Source organism: Pocillopora damicornis, chromosome 3 (genome assembly GCF_964200805.1).
Source record: "Pocillopora damicornis chromosome 3, jaPocDami1.2, whole genome shotgun sequence".
Classification (NCBI taxonomy): Eukaryota; Metazoa; Cnidaria; class Anthozoa; order Scleractinia; family Pocilloporidae; genus Pocillopora; species Pocillopora damicornis.
Genome location: NC_142672.1, coordinates 4,881,149 through 4,889,763, shown reverse-complemented (window position 1 = coordinate 4,889,763; position 8,615 = coordinate 4,881,149). Strand labels below are relative to the sequence as shown.

The 8,615-nt window shown below is 37.6% G+C and overlaps 2 protein-coding genes across 2 annotated transcripts; one reads left to right on the top strand and one right to left on the bottom strand.

The window, feature by feature from the left end:
• Positions 1-97: 97 nt before the first annotated feature.
• LOC113665920 (uncharacterized) lies at positions 98-2,966 on the bottom strand. Its single transcript, XM_027181653.2, has one exon. It carries the CDS (start codon positions 2,286-2,288, stop codon positions 543-545), a length of 1,746 nt encoding a protein of 581 aa, XP_027037454.2. The 5' UTR covers positions 2,289-2,966; the 3' UTR covers positions 98-542.
• A 974-nt stretch (positions 2,967-3,940) lies between these two features.
• LOC113665910 (uncharacterized) lies at positions 3,941-7,609 on the top strand. Its single transcript, XM_027181641.2, has 2 exons — positions 3,941-4,373; positions 5,134-7,609. The coding sequence occupies exons 1-2, from the start codon at positions 4,191-4,193 to the stop codon at positions 5,428-5,430; spliced, it is 480 nt and encodes a 159-aa protein (XP_027037442.1). The 5' UTR covers positions 3,941-4,190; the 3' UTR covers positions 5,431-7,609.
• Positions 7,610-8,615: the final 1,006 nt, after the last annotated feature.

Sequence of the window (8,615 nt, the reverse complement as noted above, 5' to 3'; positions counted from 1 at the left end):
AAACTTTGAATACGATCTAGTATCTTAGTACGATTTTCAACAGCTCTTGGCGGCTATGGGACGTATCAATAATGTCAAATGATCATCCAATACGCCGTTTCCAGGAATGTTGTTTGTATTTACAAAGTTTGTAGGCCTAAGATTACAGTAATTACAGTTAATTTGTTTGTGACAACCCTTTTCACTTCTCATCCTGTTTAAATGAAAACTATGCACTTTTCGACCTAATGAGGAGACACGAAATTTAACAATTATTCATGGCGATGTGGAGGTGAATAAAGGTGCTTCACGGCTAGGTAAATATCCACCACTTTCACCGACACTGAGGTGAATAATTGTTAATTAACATATACCACACAGAAACCAAAAACTTAGTTTATTTCTGTCATTGTACCACAAATTGTTGGAAATTAAACTTAAGACGCGCGAATTTGGCTCACTGGCAGATCAGAAGAAAATAGTATTTGCTATTAACCTCCGAAGTAGCCAATCAGCGGGCGCGAAAAGTACTTTTCACCTGCTGCGTGGTATATACTAACAGCTTATATAACGAGTATCTTGAAAAACAAACTTTTAGTTTCAGTTTGATGGTCAGTTTCAAACATTGCGAGAATACCAATGCGTCCTTCGACAGTCACTGTGAGCTCTACTAAGGAACTAAAACCTTTCGCACCTTGCTCTAAGCGACGCACGATTTCGCCTTCTTTAGTATAGATAAGCACCTGAAGCTCTTTTGTCTGTGGACGGAAACCAGCGACAACAATGTGTTCACTTGGCCGGTGAAATGCTGTGTAAAATGGATAACTGAATTCTAACATTTCTGTCAATTTAAAAATGTGTTCGCCGTTTTCATTAAAAACGTGAACACAGGAATCGCCATTATCGCCACTATCTGTCACCAATGTTCGACCATCACTTGCAGCGGCGATATTAATTGGACTCTTCAGTATTCCGTCACCGAAGTCCTCAACAAATTGACCATCAAACTGATAAACTTGAATGGTTGGTTTCCTCTGTGAGTAATTCGGTTGTGTCATCAGAAGTATCAGTACTTTGTTTCTGTCACTGACTGTCAGTGATGGTCTGAACGCAACGGTGCTAAATTCCTCTTTTAGTGAAAACTTGTGCAGGGGTTGAAAATTACAATCAAACACGCACACTGCTCCGGGATTGTTATCTTTTAAGATTGACTTGACACAAGGCTTTAGTTCGACTAGTGCATAGATCTTGCCATTCAAATCAGTAGCTACTTGACATATGCAGTACACATCGTCACGAGAGGCATCCGACATGAGAGAGAAACTGTTCAAAACTTTACCTCTGCTGTCAAATAACTTGGCTCTTTTATCTCCGTCGTCGTTCGCGACGAGGAACTGTCCAAGGCTATTTGAAGCAATGCTTACTGGCCACATTAAACTTCCGTACTCTCCCCGTAGTAATTCCAAAGTTCCGAAGCAGTGCTCCATGCCTCTTTTCTTCAGGACTTTTAACACTCTGTCATTTTGTAGTGGAGAAACTTTTGTTCCTCCGATTTCAACACATGGCCAGTTTGACAGCTCCTTGTGACCGAAGTCCGCCATGAGCGCGATATTCAATATCACGCGATTTATATGACACACAGTGGAGATCAGGTCTCTTCGTGGGTCTTTGCTAAATGCAGCCTTAAGCCCTTTCTCGAGTTCAACTTTAAAACCTTTTTGAACAGCTGGCAGACTATTCAACTCTTCAAGGCACACTATGCAGGCTGCTATCGAGTATGTCGGATTGTCTACAGTTTCTAATGTTGTTGCCATAACACGATACTGCATGGATAGAAGGCGGTCAGAGGTTGACAAGGCTGTGTTGGCGAAAGCTTCCGTCGCCTTCCTTCTTGCGTCTTTGAATCTGTCTTTTGCCCTAGATAGCGCCCCGGATGCTGATGCACTAAGATCCTTAATCTCTAGCTCACTTATTCCTTTTGTAAGAGAAAATGTTTCAGCAGCACAAGTCATCGCTGTAGCAGCTTGTGTTGTTACGGCGTTGTTATTTTCGCCTTTGGGCCTCACTTCGTCGAACTTCTCATACAAAAACTTGATTCCTTCGTTAAAGAAGCTTATACTTGCTAACAAATCCTTTCTTGCTAATCCATCCAGCATTGATTTGATTTCTTTGATTTCACGAATGATGAAATCACGACACTTTTGATCTGTTATGTCACCTTCTTCCAACGAGTCTGCTAACTTGTCCCTGAATCTATTTCCAAGCAAGCCGATGGTAAGTTTAAACACGGCTATGACGATTGAAGACATCTTGTAAGTTGAACAAAGGTTGGAAATTCTTGCTCCGCGATAAATGTTCCGTCTTACTCCCAGCAGTTTTGCAAAGTCCCTTCATTTAAGGATTTCGCTTACAAAGCACATCGGTAGACAGAGAAGTAAACAGTACAGTTACGCTTCCGCGAATTGATTAAATTCTCGGGAATTATGTTTCAAGTATAAATAAACACGTTAACCGTGGTATTTCTTGTAGAGCGGCTTTCAGTCCCTGCTAATCTTGTTTTTGGCCATTTGCTTCCTGTATTCTCTTGGTCTAGTATGAAAAAGCCATTTACAGCGCAGAAACTCTTCTTAAGCGAAAAAATTTTCCGTACATAACTCAACGCAGACCGGCACAGTTCATTGCGTATCACCTATGGAACTCTCTGGATCTCGCTAGTTTATTGTCTAACTGAATTCGCAGGAGTTTTATTGAAAGCTTACGCAAATCCATCGGCTCTCACTAGGTCATGAAGAACAAAAATATTCGAATTGTTTTCATTCTTTGCATATCCTGTTTTTGGTCAGCATCTTGCTTGTTAGTTTGTCTGGTGCCAAGAAGAAAAGCCTTTTACAGGACAGAAACTAGTCTTACTCTTTGGCTTCGCAAAATATGTCAGCAAAGCACATCTTGAAACAAAGAAGTAGACTTCACAGACTTCACAGTTCATCAGTTGTGTATGAATAATTATTAATGGAACTTGCTAGTTCAATTTCGCCTTCATAAACTAAATGAAGAGTGGAAATTATGTTTCAAGCACACTGAAACACATTGGCCGTTGACGGGTCGTGTGGCAAGGGACACAAATCGATTTGGAATAACTGTTTTTAATTTTTATTAATCCTGTTTGTAGCCAGTGGAGTGCTTAATCTCTTTAGAATCGGGAAGTAAAAGTCATTCACAGCTTGTCTGCTTTGTCTGCGAACAAATAGGACCATTCATGCCTACCATTTTGCCTTAGGACCAATAGATCAAGCGAGCAGTGATTTGCTTCCAAGACAGACGCGCTTGTTTTTCAGCATTGAATCGGTGCTTGTACAAATCTTTCGTGCAACTTTTTCTTTATGGTTTTCGGCTTAAGACACCTACACTGAAAAAATAAATTTTGATCAGAGCTCAAGAATGGCCATGGCTGAATTAGGGCTCTGATTATGACTAATCAGAATAAAGAATAGCGAGCAAATGAATTTTGTTTCTCCTATTTTACTCTCAATAAAGCTTTATTCGCTTAGAAAGAAACAGCACCAAAGTCTGCTCAGTGCAAACTTAATTAAATTGATGACGAGGGTCGATAATCAGAGATGGAGACCTTTAATGTAACTGAAATAAAATACAAGGTAGTCTTAAAGTGTCCGTAACTTATTGATCGTTTCCTTTATTCTTATTGCCTGTCTTGACATTTGAGGAGATCTTAATGCACCCAGAACTGGCCGGAGAGTCGGTACTTCTCGTTTTGGTACATGAATTAGAGAGATAGTTGAATGAGAAGACTATTACAGTAAAAAATTCGGAAGGAAGCTTCTTTCGGCAGACAAAACAGATTTATAGTTTTACTTATTCCTGCTCTGTTTGAGTTGTCTAGTCACCAGTAAAACCACCAGAGTCCGTTGTTATAGCAACCATAACATATAGGAAGTATTTTGGTGGAAAAAGCGCAGGTTGATGTCATAGATAATTCATTGACACATCGACAAAACCCTTGTAATAACTTCTGTTCTTCGTATACTTCAGTAAGAAACTACTTTTTTAAAAAATCCCACTCACAAAGTTATTCAAGTGTGGTTGCAAGATGGCTGAACCTTGAGCGAGCTTTTCCAAACGAAAAGCGCGTCTCCAGGCTATGATATCTTTAAACGAGTTCAAGAACACCGTACATGGTCAGATCACCGTGATTTATGGCTTTTGTAGATCCTGTCTTGATTCTCGGCCTGTTTGTGTTGAGATTCACGTTTTGCTCTGGTAGAGTTTGTGAGGCGGATAGAAATACAAACGGCTGCAGTACACCTATGGGAATCAACGCACCGTTTAAGAGAGAGTTCACGCCGGCTTGTGACAAACACGACATATGTTATGGATGTGTAAGTGTGTTTCGCTTGAGTGCATAACGAAGAACGTGTCCGTTGAATTGCGTTACGTCGTAATTTGTGGAACTCTTCACCAAAAATGTTATACTTTGTGTCCAAAATGGGAAGGAAACGATCAATGTCATTCCTCGTTCACAGTTATCATGTTTACTAAATTGCTTTGAGAAAATTGGTTATTTATGTCACAGTAACAAATTCCGTCCCCTTACATAAAGACCGAAAATTTATCTAACCTCGAATATTGATAAAGGTGCCATGATTTCCCCGTAAAGGAGTAACGAATATATTTGATCTGACAGCCATGTTATCATGGGCTCAAAGTTAAAAGACCTTAAAAGGAATTATGCGTATTCTTTGCGACAATGGACTCTTATAATAAAAAAGAAACTTGAACATTTTTTCTAGGTTATTATTAAAATTCGCATAACGTCCGTAGCCAACGTCTTAGAGTTGCGCGGCTTTGGAGATCATACCTGCCAAGAGAAAAAACATACAATTAAGTTGTGTGTGTATAAAGGCAAGCTTCCACCACATCAAACAGATTCAGATATTAAAAAAGGGACATTAGAGTATGAACAGTGCTCTCTATATATTTATTGGCACGAAAGCCATTCAAATTTTTTCCACTGAATTTTAAATTTGAAGAGCGCTAGGCAGTTAAAATAATGGAGTTTTTAAAGCGTATATTCTATCCCGAGAAGTCAGAGTTATACTCATAAACATATTAATACCTGTTAAATGATATTTTCCACAGGGCAACCACTATAACTGGACTCGAGAGGCCTGCGACAAAGCGCTACTTCGCGACATGATACAGTCCTGCCATAGGCGTGTACACAGCAGAACCAGGCGTGGCGTTATGGATGCCTTGTTGGACATCTGGTATTTCTTTCAAGGAATCAGTAAAGAAGAGAGAAGATGCAAATTGGCTGCGGAAATGTATTATAAAATTGTACGCACTTTTGGTGCCTCGCACTTCGAGAAGAAAGATCACATTTATTGCATTAACACTTGCGCGGATCAACATGGAAGTCCTTTTGTAGAGCTATAGCAGTCTCATGTTCATACATGCCTGTGCTGCAGGTCATCAATTTAACAAGGAGACCAATTGCTGAACAGAAGTGAAGACTCGATTCCTGGGGATAAAATCCTTTAAGGGTTATATCATTACTATCATCAATTCTGATTCAGGTTCAGAATAGTCAGGATTGAGAATTAGAGAATTGACGTTTAGTTTTCTCAAGGTAGACCTTGAAAACATTACGAGCATTCTTGGTACATTGCAAGCGAAGAGGGAAATCATGGAAAGCTAGGAACATCACTGACTTCTAATAACAGAATTAGGTTTGTGACTATAGGGCCGGAGAAAACTTGACGCCGATCGGTAGTCATGATCTCAAGGGTTATTTACGCACTCCGCGCGCATGTCTGCTCGAGCACGGACTTTAGGAACTGAACACGAATACACGCCAACAATACTAAAACCTTATATGTGGCACAGAACTTGAGACAGCAGCAGAGTATAACCTGCGATCAGACGTTCTTTTTTCGGAGCGCGAAAGAGTAACAACACAAACGTTTAAACGTTTCATGTAAAAACGTTTCATGTAAACGTTTCATGTATTTATTTAAAGAAATATAAGGTTTACAAAACTTCATGTCCTGCAAATAGCTACAATGCTAATCTAGGCAGGACAAGACTTTAACTAAAGGCGTTATTAAATTACATAAGAAAAAAGAAAAGAAGAAATACAAAAACATACAGAAAGAAAGAAACACCTTACATATAAATTCAAGTACAAGGGATTTTGTTATTTGAAAAAGACTAAAATTACAACTAGAGGTATATACAATATATCAGGTTAACTTCACAAAATATTCTATTAAAAACTTAGCATTCAAATAATTATCTTCATTACCTAGAACATTAAGGAGTAGTAATTTAATTTTTTTACGAAAATTAGAAACGTTGAGAGTCTTAACAGAAAGTGGAATAGAATTCCAAATAGACACACCGATTCTAGTAAAAGATTTTTTCATTTTTTCAGTTCTAGAGAATTTGACAGAGAAGCATTCTTTTGCAGATAATCGCGTATTATAATGATGTTCTGTATTGATTTTCGCAAACTTATCGAGAAGACTTTTAGGAGCTGTCTTAGCATGAACGTCATACATTAAATAGCTTAACTGTTGAAAGAACAAAGACTGCAAAGGAAGGCAGTTTGATTCAATAAAAAAAGGGATTGCATGGTCTCTGGGTTTAGAAAAATAAATCAAACGCAGAGCACGTTTTTGCAGAACAAGTATCTTATTGAGGTAGGTCTGTGGACAGTTGCCCCATGCACAGATACCATAATTTAAATAAGGAGAAATAAGTGCATGATATAAATTCAAAAGAAGACGCCGTGGAATGTAATGCCTCATTTTAGCAATTATTCCAACCGATCTACTAATTTTGTGACAGATAAAGTCAATATGATGCTTCCATGATAGTTCAGAATCAATCATTATACCCAAATATTTAACAAAGTCCTTCATCTCTAGAGTTACTCTAGTATTTAAAGTTGGATTAAAAATCTTAATTTGAGGAATGAAAGGCATTCTTTTTTGGTGGGGACGAAAAATGACATAATTAGACTTTTTGACGTTGAGCGTTAGTTTGTTAGCATTAAGCCATTCGCTTACTTTCTCAAGTTCATTATTGACAGTTAGTTCAAGAGTACGTAAGTTGTCATTTGCATAAGTTAGACTTGTATCGTCTGCGAAAAGATAAAAAGTAAATTCCTTGGAAGATTTATGGATGTCATTAATATATAACAAAAATAACAAGGGTCCAAGTACAGAGCCTTGAGGTACTCCACATACGATCGTTTCAGTTTCAGATATGCATTTGTCTATTTCAATAGACTGTCGGCGATCTGAAAGATAGGATCTAAACCAAGAATTTATAACTCCTCTTATTCCATAGTGTTCAAGTTTTGTCAAAAGAATCTCATGGTTAACAGTATCAAATGCTTTCTTAAGATCTATAAAAATTCCACATGAGTACTTTCTATTGTCCATATTAGAATGTATGGTGTTCACAATATCAAGAATCGCGTGCTGGGTACTATGTTTATTGCGAAAGCCATATTGTAAATCATAAAGAATATCATTCTTGTCTATAAACTTTATCAGTCTACGATATAAAATTTTCTCAAATAAACGATTATAAATTGATAACAAAGAAATTGGCCGATAGTTTTCAGGTAACGTCTCGTCTTCACCCTTATAAACTGGAATTACTTTTGCATATTTAAGTTTTGCAGGGTAAACCCCAGTTAGTACAGAGTGGTTAAAAATTTTGGTTAATGGTATGGATATGACTGATTTGGCAAGTTTTAACAGTTTAACAGGGGTAGAATAAAGCCCCAGGGCTTTATTGTATGGCAACAAGCTAATTTCTGTTTCAATTTCTTGCGGTATAATTGGATCAAAATAAAAACTGTTCTGCAAAGGCGGGTCAAGATAATCAGAAAAAGTAGTGTTAACTTCAGGAATATTGGTTGCAAGTTGATGCCCTATTGACGAGAAGTATTTGTTGAGTGTGTTACCAATCGTTTTAGGATCATCTGATAAAACGCTATGCTCGTTAGAACGAATGAAGTTAATTCTTTTTTATTTTTTCCTTTTCTTCGCATCTCCTAATATTTCGTTAATACCTTTCCATGTCGATCGCGTATTTTTTATGTTAGAGTCAAAAAACCTTTGATAGTGACGTTGTTTACTCAATCGAATAAGGGTTGTTAACTTATTTCTATATATTTTATATTTCAGCCAGTTTGATTCAAAGAATAATTTATTCTTCACCTTTATAGATTTCCTTAGTCCAGCAGTTAGCCAAGGTTTAGTTAGCATTTTTAGTTTTCTCACTGAAGCATCCCTGAGCGGTGCATGTTTATTACCTACATGATTTATAGTTTTATAAAGGTGAGAGAACGACTTGTTTACGTCGCAATTACCAGAAACCTCTTCCCAATTAATTGCACTTAGGTCACTCATGAATTCATTAGCATGAAAGCTGGAATAATCCCTAAATTTAGTCTTTTTTGTATGTGGTAATTTTTGCTTGTTTACGTTGACAATACAGACTTGCGAAAAATGATCGGTTGTGTCGGTGACGATATTGCCACTAGAAATATTATTCGTCAGGTTATTTGTGAAGATATTGTCAATTAAAGTCGCTGAGGACCCATA

Bases quoted from the DNA above. Each gene is read 5' to 3' on its own strand.
- LOC113665910 (XM_027181641.2), top strand. From the start codon at position 4,191: ATGGCTTTTGTAGATCCTGTCTTGATTCTCGGCCTGTTTGTGTTGAGA. The intron at 4,374-5,133 runs GTAAGTGTGTTT...TATTTTCCACAG, and splicing joins ACGACATATGTTATGGATGT to GGCAACCACTATAACTGGAC.
- LOC113665920 (XM_027181653.2), bottom strand. From the start codon at position 2,288: ATGTCTTCAATCGTCATAGCCGTGTTTAAACTTACCATCGGCTTGCTT.